At 44.4% G+C, this 19,714-nt stretch overlaps 1 protein-coding gene across 3 annotated transcripts in view; it reads left to right on the top strand.

The window, feature by feature from the left end:
• The first annotated feature begins 6,979 nt into the window (after positions 1-6,979).
• Positions 6,980-19,714, top strand: part of xpo7 (exportin 7) — a 116,456-nt gene continuing 103,721 nt past the window's right edge. Inside the window, exons 1-2 of one of the 3 annotated variants that reach the window (XM_069917436.1) lie at positions 7,019-7,088; positions 7,906-7,973. In XM_069917436.1, the coding sequence (XP_069773537.1) occupies positions 7,061-7,088; positions 7,906-7,973 (96 nt within the window). In that variant the 5' untranslated portion in view covers positions 7,019-7,060. Of the gene's footprint in view, positions 7,089-7,905; positions 7,974-19,714 lie in introns of all 3 variants that reach the window. The other 2 variants (XM_069917434.1, XM_069917435.1) reach the window with 2 other exon arrangements.

Here is a 19,714-nt window from a genome sequence, read left to right as displayed (position 1 = left end):
GAACAGGCTGAAATCAGAACTGAAATTCATCTTAAAATGGGGTTGTACAGCAGGTCTGCCAATTTGAACCCTTCACCACAAACTGCTGCAGAATACTCTCCCAAACAATGGATGTTTTCTCTCTGTTTGCAAAACCTCATGGTCTCTCTTAGGACAACAAACTCCAACCACACATTTAAAACCAGTTTAGAAGCAAAAGAGTTCTCAGTTCTTGAGCCTGGACACTATTCAAACATAAAACTCTCACAGTACTTCCCACTGTCTCTGCAAAGCAACTGCAGACACAAAGTCTACCTTTTCATATCCCTTTTAAGATATATTTTATAATAATTTTATTAACTTATTCCATAACACTTGAAGGGCTAATAACATCACTTCTTCTCATTCGTATGTCTGCAATAAGTTACATCTTCTGCACCACAATTGAATAAGTTCTCTGTTAACTCATTAAAACATTTTGTCATGCAAGTCGAGCTGGAGTTCCTTTTTGAACCATTCATACAAACGATCATGATTAATTTTCACCTGATCCTGTTAGCATTCTTGTTGGGATACCCTGTTGCAGCTTTACAAAATGCTGCTGGACTGTGTGCAGTTCTGGTCAGCTGATGGCTGGAAGGATTTAGTCTGTGAGAAGAGATTCACCAGGGATGTTGGCTGGAGGGGAGGCCTATGGTTTGAAGGAGATATTGGGCTGGTTGGGCTTATTCTCACTGGAATGTAGGAAATTGGGGGGTGGGGTGACCTTAGGAGAGATTGCCAGAGTCTTTACATTTTAAATGTAGACATACAGCACAGTAACAGGTCCTTTCGGCCTATGAGTCTGTGCCGCTCAATTACACCCAATTGATCTACAACCCCCAGTACGCTTTGAACGGTGGGAGGAAACACATGCAAATTCTGAGAGAACACATTTACAGGCAGTGCAGGATTTGAACCCCAGTGGCTGGTGCCTTAACAATGATGCACTAACTGTGCCATCCTATTTCTAGAGTTGGGGAGTCAAAACCTAGAGGGTACAAGCTTAAAGTGAGATGGAAGAACTTCAAAAGAGATCTGAGGGCATTTCTTTTCCACAGAGGATGGTGGTTATCTGGAGCAAGCTGCCAAAGGCAGTGGAGGCAGATACAATTAATGTACAGACACATGGAAGGTACAAAGGAGAAGGATGTGGACCTAACTGAACCAGGCTCTAAGATCAGAGTGGACGTTGGACCAAGGGATCCGCTGCTGTGCTGTGTGATTCGACACCTCTAATTTTATGGTTGGTATCACATTTTTCTCCAGAGGGTCTGATTGGTCATGAGTACTGAGAAAAGGGAAAATACATTTTTTAAGCAATTATTTCGTTGAGCAGAAGAGACCATTCAGGCTTATTACCAAGCCAGATTGTGCTGAGCTCTACCTACTAGCCTTTCCACAAAATGTCATTTCATTGTCAGTAAGAATGCAAAAGTGATGAAAAGAAAACAAAACAATGAAAGGGGTGAACATGAGGGTAACGTTTATAGAAATACATAGTTCCTATGGATCCCCATGGGCTGCATTAATACTGCCACCTGGAGGGCAGGTACTGTTATTACCTGTGAGTTTTCAGGGCTGTCGATAAATTTTGGTTCAAAATTTGCTGTTTATTTTGACATTGAATTGCCAAATGACCTTGTTCAGTGGAGTGAAACACGATAGCAGCCAAGTCCTTTTTGCTTCCTTTCGGACATTCTGGGTTCCTCTAACATGAGTGGAACCTGCTCATGGGAGGTGAGCTCACCATTGGAAGTACCTCAGAGTTGTTATTCCACATTTACCGTTGCCAAGGATGTTATTTACAGTTGACCACCATCGGCCATGTCTGGGATGACTGTGTTTCATTCCCAGGCCAAAATTCCATTACAATTTCCAAACATGACTTCTGTCTCTCAGGCTCTCACCATTAACCATTGTCCTGACGTTATTCTCCCTGGATTTCAGATTTATTGTCAGAGTACATACATGGCATCACATACAACCCTGAGATTCTTTTTCCTGCGAGCAAGGCAGAATCAACACTTACTGGTAGTGCAATAAAACTACTCAACATACACAAGTAACATGTAAACAAATAAAGAAATGTAAAAAAACTGACTATGCAATACAGAAAGAAAATAAATCAAAAAATTGCACAAGAGTCCTTAAATGGGTCCCTGAGTGAGATTTTCATTGAGGAGTCTGATGGCAGAGGGGGAGCAGCTGTTCCTAAATCTGATGGTGCGAGTCTTGTGGCACCTAGACCTCTTTCCTGATAGCAGCAGCGAGAACAGAACGTGTGCTGGGTGGTGTGGATCCTTGATGATTGCTGCTGCTCTCAGACGGGACCGTTGCCTGTAAATGTTCTTGATGGTGGGGAGGAATTTTCCTGTGATGTCCTAGGCTGTGTCCACTACCTTTTGGAGGGCTTTACGCTCAAGGGTATTGGTGTGCCCATACCAGACTGTGATGCAGCCGGTCAGCACACTTTCCACTACACATCTGTAGAAATTTGCAAGGGTTTCTGGTGTCATACCAAACCACCACAATCTCATGACATCTTTTCTTCATGATGTCATTAGTGGGTTGGGTCCAAGATTCTTTCCCTCAGTCCAGCTCAACTGAACCCCAAACAGCCCAGCAACAAACCACCACCCAGATCTTCAGCCTCCACTTCCCCACGCTAAGATCTCTAAGACCCCAATTCTAATACTGCAAGGGGCAATACCCTGGGACTCAATGGCACAATTCAATCAAACCTTTGATGCCACAAGCTTAACTGTTCTCGGAAGCCAAACCCCTTCCTCTTCTCCTGGTTCTAATTGGACCTTCAACTGCTGGCCTGCCACCATCCAACCTCCTCCACCCACCACACATGTGAAGGAAAAAGAGCAACTTTTATTCACTGGCACAGCAAGATCTCACAAAGTAAAGCTCAGATTTATTGTCAGAGTACATACATGACATCACATACAATTCCGAGATTATTTTCCCTATGGGATTATTGCTGATCGGTCATGCAAAAAACAGCAAAGGTTTCTGTAATGTAGGTTTAGGCTTAACCATACTGTAAAATCCCTGGTATCTGGAATTCTAGCAATTGGAAGTCTCAAGCAAATGGCAAAAAAAGGTAAAAAAAAAAATTTAAAAAGGTAAAGTTACACAAGTTCAAAATTTTAAAAGTCAATGTTCTCAGAAGTAGCACATAACCCTTTGGCAAAGATGGAATCAAATATTCAGCCAGCAGAGGTCTTGGTCGGGCTTTGCTCATAGCACCTATTTGAATAACAATCTGTTAAACAGCCCAGGATGAAGAGCTGGTTGAAACCGCTTGCCGTTGGGTGATTCTATTAAAGCGTCTCCTTATCCCTTCTTAGTAAGAGTTACCTCAGTCAGAGGTTTTATCTGTAAACTTGAGTGGGGGGGGGGGGGGGAGGTTAAGTATCTCTAATGTTATTATTTGTCTTTCAGGTGGCTCCGAAGAGGGGGAGGAACCTGCAGATGCAGTGATGGTTAAATGTCTTCAAAGGATGTGACTGAAAATAAAGTTAAATGCTTTAAAGTTAATATATTCATGCAACTCAATTCTGTTCAGTAATTTTTGTATTTTTGTTCATTATGTTTTGTCTTTTAAACTGTTAATTTTTAATGCAGGAGTACAAGTTAGACATTGTAAGAGGAGGTCTCAAGCAACCAGAAAATACACTTATCTGGCATCTACCCATCTCCATAGGTGCTGGAAACCAGGGGTTTTACTGTACTCATTTTCTCTCAATAGTGGGCAATGGATCCGATTTAATATCTCATCTGAAGGTCAGCAAGACAGGACTCCCTCACAACTGACAATGGAGAATCTATCTGCTTCTGCCATCTATTCTCTGGAGGAGGGACTGAAGTCAAACTTTCAGCAAAGTGCAACAATCTTGTGCTCAACATTAGCAAAATCATGGAGATGATTGAGGAAGATGTCATTGCTCAGTAGTGGAGAGGATCAAGAACTTCAAATTCCTGGGTGAGAAGATCTCCGAGGATCTGTCCTGGAGCCCCCATGTTGATGCAATCACAAAGAAGGCTCGTCAGCGGCTAGATTTTGTGAGGTGTCTGAGGAGATTTGGTATGTCATCTTAGACTCTCCAAATCTTCTACTGGTGTACTATGCAGAACCTTCTGGCTGGTTGCATCACTACCTGGTATTCCAGCTCCATATCTACCTCTCAGTGGCAAATTAGGGGTGAGAAATAAAGGCCTCATGGCTCACCATGGCTGTCTTATACCTGTGATTGAAGAGAACACAAGACATCTTGCATTAGTCCAGTGTTCCCATAGGAACACTTCCCATGGGAATGACAGCGTAAACATGACTTGTACCTTCAGCCCCAGGTCCGTCCATTCTTCCAAGCCTCTTCTTTGGCCTTCCTGTGTCTTTGGTTGCCTCCAAGACACCTCAGCAGTTTGTCGCAATCCTTTCTGCCATGCAATTCCTGAATACCTGCATTATGCCCATTGAGTCTGCTCCACCACAGTAGTCTTCAAAAGGATTCTGGGTTTAGGCGGGAAACCAAGGTTATATGTAAGCAGATGGGGGCGGGACCAGCTATCAGCACAACAAACTAACACTGGCCGTGTTTCTACTGAGCGATGAATTTTTCCTCAGTAGAAACACATCAGGTAGTGGCCGATGCGCGGTGATGCGAGGTGCTCCATCGTCCACCTTTTGAGGTGGTCGATGTGCGGTGATGTGAAGGATGATTTTTCAGTAGAAACACAGCGAGTAATGAATTTGCGGTGTACCGGAAGTCTCGATTTTTCGCCCGTGCTTTTCAATTGATCATCGCATGCACGCACCAGCACAGCGCATTATCTTATTGCGTATATTTCATCAGATGCAAGGATCGACAATGAGATAGACAACAGACTCGCCAAGGCAAATAGCGCCTTTGGAAGACTACACAAAAGAGTCTGGAAAAACAACCAAATGAAAAACCTCACAAAGATAAGCGTATACAGAGCCATTGTCATACCCACACTCCTGTTCGGCTCCGAATCATGGGTCCTCTACCGGCATCACCTACGGCTCCTAGAACGCTTCCACCAGCGTTGTCTCCGCTCCATCTTCAACATCCATTGGAGCGCTTTCATCCCTAACGTCGAAGTACTCGAGATGGCAGAGGTCGACAGCATCGAGTCCACGCTGCTGAAGATCCAGCTGCGCTGGGTGGGTCACGTCTCCAGAATGGAGGACCATCGCCTTCCCAAGATCGTGTTATATGGCGAGCTCTCCACTGGCCACTGTGACAGAGGTGCACCAAAGAAAAGCTACAAGGACTGCCTAAAGAAATCTCTTGGTGCCTGCCACATTGACCACCGCCAGTGGGCTGATATCGCCTCAAACCGTGCATCTTGGCGCCTCACAGTTTGGCGGGCAGCAACCTCCTTTGAAGAAGACCGCAGAGCCCACCTCACTGACAAAAGGCAAAGGAGAAAAAACCCAACACCCAACCCCAACCAACCAATTTTCCCCTGCAGCCGCTGCAACCGTGTCTGCCTGTCCCGCATCGGACTTGTCAGCCACAAACGAGCCTGCAGCTGACGTGGACTTTTACCCCCTCCATAAATCTTTGTCCGCGAAGCCAAGCCAAAGATATATACTGCACAAGCTACCTACTAGCTAGCTATACTGTGTTCATATCGCTTCCGCTGTTCCTTTGTGTATCGTTAAATTAGAGTAATTTCCCTGGACAAATATCAAGCTTGTCTGTTGTTATATTAACTTTTTCGTTTCTTCGTTGGAATATGTCGGACAGTATCAACTGGACATTTGATCTTCAGCGATTCTTGATCACAAAATGGCAGGAAATGATGGTGAAGGGCATTTTGGAATGGAAAACAAAACGACCTGAAATGTGACCTTAAAATACGTGACTTCCTGGTCACCTCGCATCGCCCCACATCACCGCGTATTTATCGTTCAGTAGAAACAGTTCGGGTAGTCGTAAAATACGCGGTGATGCAGGGGACAAAAGTTTGCGGTGATGCGGGTGATTCGAGGTGTCCCAGTAGAAACACGCACAACGAATCCTAGTTTACTGCACCTAACCAATAACTCCCCCCCCCCCCACCTCTCTTGGCCAACCACCTCTCCGCGCCCACCATAATCCACCAATCACCTCTCCCCCCACTTCTCTTCACCATCACCTCCCCCTTCGAGCTCTCTTCACCAATCACCTCTCCCCCGCCTCTCTGCACCAATCACCTCTCCCCTCTCCCCTCCCCCCCTCTCTGCACCAATCACCTCTCCCCTCCCCTCCCACCTCTCTGCACCAATCATCTTTCCCCCCCTCTATGCACCAATCACCTCTCCCCTCCCACTTCTCTGCGCCAATCATCTTTCCCCTTCCACCTCTCTCCACTAATCATATCTCTCCTGTTTGCTTGTGCACAACCCCTGCCTTTTTATTGGTTCTGACGAGGCCCGTGGAAGGCCTCAGGCCTGTTGTCCAGGAATGCGTGACCTGCCGAGTTTCTGCAGAACAGCATTTGTGCTTTTGAAACGGAGCTTAAATTTAATTCATTAAATATATTTTCCTTCAGCTTGTTCAATGTTCCCTTTATTTGAGTATAATATTCTGATTTCCGAGCAAGATTAACTGCACCCGCTTCTATGCCATTCACAACTTGGCCGTCGTGTCGCGCCAGATATCACGTGATACCGCACCGTGTGTCACGTGATGGTAGACCACAGGACGCCTTTACCGCGTGACGAAGTTTTGGCGCCACGCTGCGGCGACAACTGGTCGGGAGAATAGTGCGCACGTGCGTGAAGGGGATGGAGCCGCGGAAGGCCAAATCGTACGCACAGCGACGACGGCAGCGGAGAGCCGCAGGCGGACAGCGAGCAGGCGCAATACCGTCAATGCCCCGTCTATCAGGCAGTACGCATGCGTGGAAACTGTCGGTTCTGAAGAGTGGCTTGAGCTTAGGTAGTGCGCAGGCGCCTGAACGCGGATGCGCTGAGGAGGGCGGGCGGTGCGCAGGCGCATCACCGATTCGAGCATGAATGGAGGAAAATGGCGGATCATGTGCAGGTAATAGTGATGGAGCCGTGAGCTTCCAGGGGCTTGGATGATTGGGGAGGCCTGGGATTAATGCTGGAACGGTGTGGCGTCTGCAGTGGACTCCTCCAGCGTCTGCAGGCTGTGAGCGTGCGGTCGGAGCGGTCCTGGTGGGGGAAGAAGGCCTGCGGACGGGGGGTTGCCAGGGGTAACGGGCAGAGCCTGGGCTGGAGATGGCTCCTGAGGCTCAGGCATCTGATGTAAATAAACACAACCTGCATGGATGCTGTTGGCGCCCTCGCCGTTCTCCAGCTCTGGGCTCTCTCACAGCAGCTCCGGGAGATTCGCACTCGTTAGCTGCGGTTGGAGCCTGCTTTTTTTTTGGAGTTTACAATTCAGTGTAAACACTGACATCCCCAGGACTGCTTCTCTGTCGCTGCAGGGTCTGTTGGCCAGTAGTTGCTCTTTATCCACTAATTCAACCCAGCAGCCTCCGGCAGAGAGCAAAGTTTCCTTTTTATGATGGCCATGCAACTGGACAACGCCACTCATTTCGCCATCGGTGTAAACTAACTTGTTTAGGCTGGATAAACAATGTAAAACATATTTTTTTTACAATCTGCTTGAGTGAACACTCCAGCATAAATAGTTGTTTTATTGTATTGAAATATTGCAAGTTACCCAGACGTTTGTGTACGATTTTAATAGATCAGAATCTGTTCATTAAAGAGAAACCATGAATCATGTTGTATTTCACTTAAATTTTTGGTTCAGTCAGTGTCTTGGTTTTCCAGTGTTTCCTTTTCTGCATCATAATTTTTGTCTAAACAAATTTTCTGTCCTCTTGTAGTTCCATTTTTCACCAGGTTCCATCCCTCTAGTTGCAATGTAAATGTTTGGAAGGAAAGTTATTTCAAGGTACTGCATCTCATTTGCAATCTGTTTTCTGGCTTTATTTGGTTTGGCACATGTTTCGATGTTTTTTTTAAAAAAGACCCTTCTTTTGGAATTATGTTTTTTCTGGTCTCTAATATAGCCCCTTTGACATCTTGCAATTCAAGCAATGGTCATGAGGTCTGAACTATTAACCTATTCATCTTTCAAAGGATGTGAAGTATCTTGAATGTTTTATTTTCTAATCTTTGAATCATTAGGCTTGCATGGGTGTAATGAGTATTTATGTAAAAACATTTCTGATCTTCCCCATTGAAGGTTTATCTTCATTCCTTGATGGCCATGATGTCCAAGAGGAATATTGGAGGCAAACTTTCAGCACTGAAATAAACTTTTGCCAATGTTTTAACAAGAGAAATTGCTTTGCACACTTAACCCAGAGCCCATTTTGCTGTTCTCAGTTGGAGAAGTGGTTGGTTGTTTATTCAACATTTGTTGAAGGAGAACATTTTTGGATTTGCTGAGGGAAATGGGATGTGAGGTCCATTGTTGACCTGTTGGAGTGCAGTTTGCTGAGCATATGTTGAAAATACAGGGCTGTTTTTGGATTGCCATGAAATGTTTCAGGTGTAGAATTCTTGGACTAGATTGATATTTTATCTTTTGTGAACTCGGGGTGCCCCAAATGCCCTGTTGAATTGTTGATTTGTGGTACTACTGGGAAGTCTTGCATTGTGTAAATGTCATTCATGACTAGATAGTAATTTTGGCAAGTGGGAAACAATTGAATTTGAAGTGGGAAGCCAAAGAAGGTGTTAATAACAAGAAACAATTTGCTTTTATTGTACCTTTGGTACTTGTAATTTGAGGGCCTGATGTACAAGGATTTAAAGTTTCATCACTGCCATACCAAATCCAGGTTAATATATCATGGGTGCTGTACATAGTCGGCACTCCCCACCAAAATAATTTATTGATCTTTTGAATGAAGGTAGGAAAGTTTAGGATAGACATCAAGGGGAAGTTTTTTTTAAAAATACAGTTGTCGGTGCCTGGGATTCCTTGTCTGGGTTGGTGGTGGAGGCTGAAACTTTAGAGGTCTTCAAGAGATTCTCAGACAGGCACATGGATGAAAGAAAATAGAAGGTTACAAGGTAGGAAGGGTTTACTTTTTTAAAATATTGGTAGGAATATATAGGCTGGCACAGCAGTGGGTCAAATGATAAATAAGCAGACTCCTGTTTTGTATCACTGGAAAAAATGATCTATATTTCAAAGTCTGTGTGGTAGGAATTTGGAGTCTTTGTCACATAGTAAGATATTTAAAATGGTCACATTAAAACCATGGTTATAAAATCTGGGGAGGTTGGGTGTATGGACTTGGACTGTGGATCTAAAAACACTGCTGAATGAATGCAGTGAGCCAAGAAGTATCCATGGGAGGGAAGGAATTGTCCATGCATTGGGACAGGGCCTAAATAACTTGGTTTTATCCTGTATCAACTATTTCAAGAGCTTCAAGTTCTGGATCTAGTTCTGGAATTGATATATAATTTCTGTTAACTGATCATCCACAACACTCTGATAAATGACCAAATAATCCAGCTTGAAGATGTTGCTTTAGTGTTGAATATGGGGAGTTACCTTCCTCTTTTCTGAATGTCACTGTAGGGTTTTTGTATCCACCTATGAGGCTAAATGGAACTGAGTTTTGATCCTGTAAAAGACATTCCAGAAATTTAAACCTGGATTATGTGGTCAGTCCTTCTGACTCAGAAACAAGAGAAATGATCTTTGAGCCAATACTGGCACCTAGCAAATTGTCAGAAGTGTGCCTTGACCACTCCTCTTTTCACCAAGTCTCCCGTAAGGATGTTATTCCTTTCTCTTAGTTCCTCTGTCTCCACAACATCTGCTCCCTGGACAAAGCTTTCCATTCCACAACGTCCCTGATATCCTCTTTCTTCCCCTCTGCTGCTATCAATGCACCTCTCACCAGTGTCTCCATTTCCGCACATCTCCCCTTGGCCCATTTTTCTCTCCCTGATATAACATGGAAAGGGGTCCCCTCATCCTCACTGACTACCCAACTAGCATCTGCATCCAATGCATTATCCTCCGTAGTGAAACACAAAAGTCTGCAAATGTAATAGTAACATGTAGAAATGCTGGAGGAACTTGGCTAGTCTCGCAGCGTCCATAGGAGGTAAAGATATATTACTGACATTTTGGGCCTGTACCCTTCCTCATTTCCTTGAGATAAAATATCTCTACCTCCTATGGATGCTACACGACTGGCTGAGTTCTTCCAGCATTTCTGTGTTTTTAATATTATCTTCCATAATCTGTTACTGACAATTGGATCCCACAACAAGACACCTTTAATAGGCAATGCTCTCTCTTCCACTCTCTTGGTCATTTGTCCAATCCTACTAAAGGCCACCCTACACCTATTTCTGTGATTGCAAAAATAAGATAAACCTGAACTCTCCTTCACCACCATTTTGGCCCTCAATCAGTCCTTCCAAATAAGACAACACCTCACCTCTGAATCTGTCGGGGTTATTTACTGCAATATCCTCTATGTAGGAAAGACTGGATGCAGATTGAGGGATTACTTTGAGCACCTCCACCTTGTCTGCTGCCATAGCAAGAACCTCGCAGAGGCCCATTCCAACATTGACATAACTGACCATGACCTATTGTACCGCCAAGTTGAGGCCAATTAAAGTTTTGAGGAACAAACCTTTGTGTTCTGCCGTCGTAATCTTCAACCAGTCAAAAACAGTTGAATACTGTCCTTGAACCAGCAACTTAGTTTAACCTATAGTATCCAACACTAGAAGTTGTGAGTACTTGGTGCTGGGGTATTTTTGACTTGTGAATTAGATGTGACTTTGCTCCCATCCTCCACAATGCCACTGGTCCAATTCCATCTTTGTCTACTCTGATTTCCAATGCATCACTATTGACAATGTATATGGTAAAACCTCTGGTATTTGCAACCTACTGGGATTGTTAGGTGCTGGATAAGTGTATTTTCTGTTGCTTGAGACTTGCTCTTACAATCCCTAACTAATACACCAACATTAAGAATAAATAGATCAAAAGACAAAAATATACTGTAGTTACACTGAACCAATTTTACTTGCATATTTATATGAACCTTAAAGCATTTTACTTTATTTTCAGTCACATTCTTTGAAAGCATTTAACCGTTGCTGTATCTGCAGGTTCCTCCCCCTCCACAGAACTGCCCGAAACACGAACAATAACATAATTAACCCCCCCCCCCAAAACTTTACAGATAGAGCTCTGACCGAGGTGATTCTTACTAAGCAGGGTTAAGGAGTCACTTTCAGAGAGTGTTGGCAAGTGGCATCAACCAGACTGCATCGTGGGCGATGCAATTTTATTCAAACTCAACTTTGTTAGGGCGGCATGGTTAGCGTAGCGGCTAGTGCAATGCTGTTACAACACCAGCGATTAGGACTTGGATCTTGGATTTGAATCCCACGTTGTCTGTAAGGAGTTTGTACGTTCTCCCCACCTCTTGCATGGGTTTCCTCCAGGGACTCTGGTTTCCTCCCACTGTTTGAAACATACTGGGGTTGTAGGTTAATTGGATGTAATTGGGCAGCATGAGTGCATGTGCAGAATTACACCTCATTCCAAAATTGGAGACTTCTTTGTTTAAAGTAAATTGCTGATCCAAGAAAATAAGTCTTGTGCTAAGCATTGGCAAAATGCTGACCCTGCTACTTGATTCTAAAAGCAAACTGTCCCTTCTTTATACCCCTCCCCCCCAACCCCAGAAAGTTCACGATTATTCCCTGTAAAATGTAGTCCAACTTCTATATCTGGGGAACTACCTCTCAGCAAACATTGGTGAAATTTATTTATGCCTTGCCAGTGCTGCCTTTGGGAAAATGTTTGAAAATCAATACCTCAAAACAGACACAAATCTCAAAGAATACTAAATAAAAGTACTCCACCCAAAAGAGGCCTCAAAGCCATTTGTTTCTTTCTTGATAAAAGATCTAACCAGTCCTCTTCCACCACAACCTTCCTGTGCTTGGTAGAACATGTTCTTGCCCTCAATAACATCTCCTTTGCCTTATCCCACTTTCTTCAAATCAGAGTAGTTATATGAACCTGCACATGAACTCCACCTTGCCTCTTTTTTTTACTTTGTGAAGCAATCCATGCTGCAAGCCGACACAGGCAAGGATCCTCAGCTCTTCCTCTGCTACAGAGACACTGCATTGGTGTTACCTAATACACCTGTGAGGACCTTGTCAATTTTAGGACATTACAACTTTATTCAAAAGGCATTCAATAAGGTGCTGCATAAAAGACGTACACAAGATAGAATGCATAGAGTTGGGTTTAATGTATTGGCATGGATAGAGTTGGGGTTAATGTATTGGCAGGGATAGAGCTGGGGTTAATGTATTGGCATGGATAGAGTTGGGGTTAATGTATTGGCATGGATAGAGTTGGGGTTAATGTATTGGCATGGATAGAGTTGGGGTTAATGTATTGGCATGGATAGAGTTGGGGTTAATGTATTGGCATGGATAGAGTTGGGGTTAATGTATTGGCATGGATAGAGTTGGGGTTAATGTATTAGCATATATAGAGTTGAGGTTAATGTATTGACATGGATAGAGGAGGGGTTAATGCATTGGCATGGATAGAGGAGGGGTTAATGCATTGTCATGGATAGAGGAGGGGTTAATGCATTGGCATGGATAGAGGAGGGGTTAATGCATTGGCATGGATAGAGGAGGGGTTAATGCATTGGCATGGATAGAGGAGGGGTTAATGCATTGGCATGGATAGAGGAGGGGTTAATGCATTGGCATGGATAGAGGAGGGGTTAATGCATTGGCATGGATAGAGGAGGGGTTAATGCATTGGCATGGATAGAGGAGGGGTTAATGCATTGGCATGGATAGAGGAGGGATTAATGAATTGGCATGGATAGAGGAGGGGTTAATGCATTGGCATGGATAGAGGAGGGGTTAATGCATTGGCATGGATAGAGGAGGGGTTCATGCATTGGCATGGATAGAGGAGGGGTTCATGCATTGGCATGGATAGAGGAGGGGTTCATGCATTGGCATGGATAGAGGAGGGGTTCATGCATTGGCATGGATAAAGTTGGGGTTCATGTATTGGCATGGATAGAGGAGGGGTTCATGCATTGGCATGGATAGAGGAGGGGTTCATGCATTGGCATGGATAGAGGAGGGGTTCATGCATTGGCATGGATAGAGGAGGGGTTCATGCATTGGCATGGATAGAGGAGGGGTTCATGCATTGGCATGGATAGAGGAGGGGTTAATGCATTGGCATGGATAGAAGAGGGGTTAATGCATTGGCATGGATAGAGGAGGGGTTAATGCATTGGCATGTATAGAGGAGGGGTTAATGCATTGGCATGGATAGAGGAGGGGTTAATGCATTGGCATGGATAGAGGAGGGGTTAATGCATTGGCATGGATAGAGGAGGGGATAATGCATTGGCATGGATAGAGGAGGGGTTCATGCATTGGCATGGATAGAGGAGGGGTTCATGCATTGGCATGGATAGAGGAGGGGTTAATGCATTGGCATGGATAGAGGAGGGGTCCATGCATTGGCATGGATAGAGGAGGGGTTCATGCATTGGCATGGATAGAGGAGGGGTTCATGCATTGGCATGGATAGAGGAGGGGTTCATGCATTGGCATGGATAGAGGAGAGGTTCATGCATTGGCATGGATAGAGGAGGGGTTCATGCATTGGCATGGATAGAGGAGGGGTTCATGCATTGGCATGGATAGAGGAGGGGTTCATGCATTGGCATGGATAGAGGAGGGGTTCATGCATTGGCATGGATAGAGGAGGGGTTCATGCATTGGCATGGATAGAGGAGGGGTTCATGCATTGGCATGGATAGAGGAGGGGTTCATGCATTGGCATGGATAGAGGAGGGGTTCATGCATTGGCATGGATAGAGGAGGGGTTCATGCATTGGCATGGATAGAGGAGGGGTTCATGCATTGGCATGGATAGAGGAGGGGTTCATGCATTGGCATGGATAGAGGAGGGGTTCATGCATTGGCATGGATGGAGGAGGGGTTCATGCATTGGCATGGATGGAGGAGGGGTTCATGCATTGGCATGGATGGAGGAGGGGTTCATGCATTGGCATGGATGGAGGAGGGGATCATGCATTGGCATGGATGGAGGAGGGGTTCATGCATTGGCATGGATGGAGGAGGGGTTCATGCATTGGCATGGATGGAGGAGGGGTTCATGCATTGGCATGGACGGAGGAGGGGTTCATGCATTGGCATGGACGGAGGATGGGTTCATGCATTGGCACGGACGGAGGAGGGGTTCATGCATTGGCACGGACGGAGGAGGGGTTCATGCATTGGCACGGACGGAGGAGGGGTTCATGCATTGGCACGGACGGAGGAGGGGTTCATGCATTGGCATGGATGGAGGAGGGGATCATGCATTGGCATGGATGGAGGAGGGGTTCATGCATTGGCATGGATGGAGGAGGGGTTCATGCATTGGCATGGATGGAGGAGGGGTTCATGCATTGGCATGGACGGAGGAGGGGTTCATGCATTGGCATGGACGGAGGATGGGTTCATGCATTGGCACGGACGGAGGAGGGGTTCATGCATTGGCACGGACGGAGGAGGGGTTCATGCATTGGCACGGACGGAGGAGGGGTTCATGCATTGGCACGGACGGAGGAGGGGTTCATGCATTGGCACGGACGGAGGAGGGGTTCATGCATTGGCACGGTCGGAGGAGGGGTTCATGCATTGGCACGGACAGAGGAGGGGTTCATGCATTGGCACGGACGGAGGAGGGGTTCATGCATTGGCACGGACGGAGGAGGGGTTCATGCATTGGCACGGACGGAGGAGGGGTTCATGCATTGGCACGGACGGAGGAGGGGTTCATGCATTGGCACGGACGGAGGAGGGGTTCATGCATTGGCACGGACGGAGGAGGGGTTCATGCATTGGCACGGACGGAGGAGGGGTTCATGCATTGGCACGGACGGAGGAGGGGTTCATGCATTGGCACGGACGGAGGAGGGGTTCATGCATTGGCACGGACGGAGGAGGGGTTGGTGCTGGGTCTGCTGTTCATGATATACATTAATGATCTGGAAGAAAGGACAGAGTGTTATGTATCTGCTGATGACACTAAATTTAGTCAGCAAATTGTGTAGATTCTCAAAGAAATATAGGTTAAGTGAGTGGGAGATGGAGGACAATGTTGGTAAATGTGAGGTTTTCCACTCTGAAAGGAAAAATAGAAGGTCAGATTATTATTTCAATGGAAAGCAATTGGAGCATGTGCCATGAAGAAGAACTTGGGAGTGGTTGTGCATGAATCGCAAAAGGTTGGTTTGCAGGTGCTGCGGGCTATGAAGGAGGTAAATGAAATGTTGCCTTCGTTGCCAGAGGGATTGAATTTAGGATCAGGGAGGTTATGCTGCAACTGTACAAGGTCCTGGTGAGGCTGTATCTGGAGTACTGCATGCAGTTCTGGTCTCCTTACTTGAGAAAGGACGTATTGACTTTGGAGGCGAATCGGAGGAGGTTCACCAGGTTGATTCCAGAGATAATGGAGTTGGCCTATGAGAAGAGACTGAGTCGTCTGGGACTATACTCACTGAAATTCAGAAGAATGAGGGAATCTTATAGAAACATAAAATTATGAAAGGCATAACTAAGATAGAGGTAATTCAGTTGTTTCCATTGGTGGGGGGGGGGGGGGGATTAGAACTAGAGGACATAGCCCCAAGGTTGTGGGTAGTAGATTTGGGACAGAAATGAGGAGGACCTGCTTTTCCCAGAGTTGTGAATCTAGAATTCGCTGCCCATTGAAGCAGAGGAAGCTACCTCAACAAATATATTTGACAAGATTGAATTGATTCCTACATAGTAGGAGAATTGAGAGATATGAGGAGAAGACAGGTAGGTGGAGATGAGCCTATCATCAGATCAGCCATGATCTTATTGAATGGTGGAGCAGGCTCAAGAGGCTGGATGGTCTACTCCGATTTCTGGTGTTCTTGTGTTCACTTTAATGCTAACTTTCACCCCGATCTCAAAATCACTTGGTCCATCTTTGGCGACATTCTCCCCTTTCTTGATCTCTCTGCCTCCATCTCTGGAGGCAAGCTTTCTACTGACATTTTTTAAAACAACTACTTCTACTACACTTCTTCATATCCAGTTCTGTTCTCTGCAAGGATTCTGTTTCTTTCTCTTAATTTCTCTGTCGTATCTGATCCCAAGATGAGGTCTTCCAGTCCAGATCATCCAAGATGTCATCCTTCTTCCAAAAATGTGGCTTATCCCTCTACCAATATCAACTCATCCTTACCTGCATCACTTCCTTTTCCCGCACATCTGCCCTGGCCTCCTCTGCTTCTAAATGCAACCAAAACAGGATTCCCATTGTCCTCACCTACCATCCCTACAGCCTCCAACACATTATTCTCTGTAATTTCCGTTACCTAAAACATGATCCCATCTCCTCTCCTCTGCCTTCCCTAGGGACCACTCCCTCCATGACTCTCTCGCCCACTCATCCCTTTCCACTAATTGCCCCCTTGGCACCTTCCCCTGTGACTGCAGGAAGTTTCACACTTCGCCCATTCTTCCTCCATCACCACCATTTAAGGGCCAAAACAGTCCTTCCCAGCGAAGCAACACTTCACTTGGGATATCACTTCGCTGAAGACCTTTGCTCTGTCTCCATCAGAAGAATTAGAATTTATTATTATGAATAAGTCATAAAGTTTGGTGTTCTGCGACAGCATCATAGAGCAAACATTGATATTATAATCTTCTTGCAACATTACGATTAAAAAAAAATAAAAATAACAGTGCACAAAAAATAAGGCAGTGTCTTTGCTTCATTGATTATTCAGGAATCTGATGGCAGCGGGGAAGAAGCTGTCCTTGTGCTGCTGAGTGCTCATCTTCAGGCTCCTGTACCTGTACAATGGTAGCAGAGTGAAGAGGACATGGCCTGGGTGGTGAGGTCTTTGAGGATAGACACTCCTCTATGCCACTCATCTGCTTCTGTAGATTGACCTCCAATCCAATGCTCTACACAGCAATTGTGCCACTCTGTGACACACGCAGCCAGGATGCTCTCGATAGAGGTCCTGCATAACGATGGCTGGTACAGAGAACCATGAGGATGTGTTTGCCCAGCAAAATGCAGGAAAGTGTACCACTGCCATTAAACCCTTCCTTCATACCTGGCTACCTAGCTGAGCTCAGTGTGACCCAGGTACATGGTTGGGCATATTTTCTACTAAAATATTGACATGGGTTAGCTCGCAACTATATTCTGTTCAAGGTGGGTTGCCTGGCGTTACTATAGGTATTTCTCCATTCTCGACAATGGCAATGAATCTGCATTATAACAAATCATGATTCTCCTGCAAATTTCTCTGGGTTTGGAGAAGGTTGGGTTTGAATTGTCTGTGTTCTTGTCCAGATCAGGTTTAATTTTGTACCCAGGCAAATGCTTGATTTGAAGTCTTTTGGGGTTTTCTACTTTGAAAAGTGTAATTTATGTAAAGTTAGGTAACGTTTCTCCTTGACACCAGAATAATACTTTAAATGGAGTGTAGTCCACATTCTAATCTCATTGACAGTTGAATTTATGTATCATAATAATGGAACTACATATTTAAAACATGAATAGTTTTTATTCATAATGCTGCTCTGAATGAAGTTTAGAAAGATGCCAAAGTGTTTGAGCAATAAAATGTGGCTGACAAAAATAGGTTCTGGGAAGGAAATTTGTGCCCATCAGCTTCCACAAAGTATCACTCAATCTTGTTTCTACTATACTAGTTGGACACCAGGTATAACTTGCTCTTTAAAATAATGCCAAAATCTACCTCTTTTAAAACTAGTTTTCAAGGTCTGGTTTTACCTGGAAAAGTTGCTTAATCCCCTTGAAAAGGTGGTGCATCACCACCTGTTACATTGCCTGCAACTGGGGGGTCAAATCCAGTGCTATCTGTAAGGAGTGTGTACATTCTCCCAATGTAGTTTGGGAGAACTATGATTTCCTCCCTCCCTTCAAAAATGTACGGGGGTTGTAGGTTAATTGGTTGTAATTGGGCATGGGCTCGTGGGCCAAAAGGGGCTGTTACCATGCCATGTGTTTAAATTTTCAAAATTTAAGTCAACTGACCGTTAAGATAATTAAGATTGTGGGTGTGGACAGGTTTTGGAACTCTATGGTAATACAGTAAAATCCCTGGTATCCGGCACTATGGGGATTGGTGGAAGCTGATAGTGAATTTCCCAATTGCTTGAAAGTGCATGTTGCGTGAATGGTGAACTAACAGAGGCGCACCAATTTTAAACGCATATTTTTTACCCATTTATTTTATGCTTTTTTTTTCCGGTTTCTTGAGGCTTCCAATTGCTTGAATTCTGGATAACAGGGATTTTGCTGTACCGTTATGTAGGGAATTCCAGGATATGAGATCAATCATGAAGAAAGATCGATGTTATAAATCCAGGTCTGGGAGGTGTGTGACTTGGAGGGGCAGTTTCAGGTGATGCAGCTTACAACTATTCTCTTGCCTGCTCTGTGTTAGTTTAAAATTTTCAGCACCTTTTTCAATTTCCTGCAATTAGCATCTGTCTACATGTGATCCCGATGTTGCAGGTTGGGGAGGTTGAGGGTTGTCTTGTAGAAAACTTGACTCTTGAAACAAGTACATCATTATCTTTTTGTGCCCAACAAGTTTAATCAAACTTGTACTCTAATATTCTAGAGCTCCTTGCCTTTAAGTTGTTGTTGTTGAAGGAGCCTGAGGAAGTTGATTGCATGTGCTCTGCTCAGGTAAATTATATTTTTTATCTCATTCCCAGGTTGTTATTTTTTTCCAATACAAGGCAAGCAAGCACCATCCAGAAATGAAGCCCTGAAATTATCTTGTAGATCAACTAAGAAAATTCTCTAATTTTCCATATTTGTCAGGGATGTGACAGTATCTGGTCACAGGACTGTCGCGCCAATGTTGTTTAGTTTGAGGAAAGTCGAATGACAATTTAGTTTGTAACAAAAGTAAAGCCTTCCATTCACATGGTATTTAAATTATTAGATGTGTCTGCTTCCAAACTGATTGAAAGCTCCCAAGAATGTCTATTGATCAGATAAGATGCACAAAATGCTGAAGGAACTCAGCATCCAGAGGAGGTAAATATATTTTACCTGTTTCAGGCCTGAGTCCCCCTTCAAAGTATAAAGAAAAAACAAGAAGGCATCTGAATAAAGACCGGAGAGATTAAAAGGGTGGGGGGGGGGAGAAGAGTCTAGACCAGGGGTCTCAAACTCAATTTACCTGGGGGCCGCTGGAGGTAGAGTCTGGGTGAGGCTGGGCCACATCAGGTTTTCCACAAGAAAAGCTCTTACAAAAACATTCCAATGTTATCAAATGTCTTTATTTTTATTTTTTAAAGACACAATAAGATGAAAAAATTAATTAACAATTCATAAGAAAAAAAAATCAATCAGTAATAAATAAATAAATAAAATGAAAATAATAATAATGAAAATAAAAATAATAATAATAATACAGCAGATCTAGAAGACTGAAGAAACCACATATGGTTGCTGACTGGAGAAATGTAATTATTATTATTCAAATTCAAATGTCTGTATTAACAGTTCTTTAACCTTTAACTTTCTGAACATGA

Source organism: Narcine bancroftii, chromosome 2, assembly GCF_036971445.1.
Source record: "Narcine bancroftii isolate sNarBan1 chromosome 2, sNarBan1.hap1, whole genome shotgun sequence".
Taxonomy (NCBI): domain Eukaryota; kingdom Metazoa; phylum Chordata; class Chondrichthyes; order Torpediniformes; family Narcinidae; genus Narcine; species Narcine bancroftii.
The sequence above is the reverse complement of the archived record's forward strand: the minus strand, read 5'-3'. Positions and strand labels throughout refer to the sequence as shown.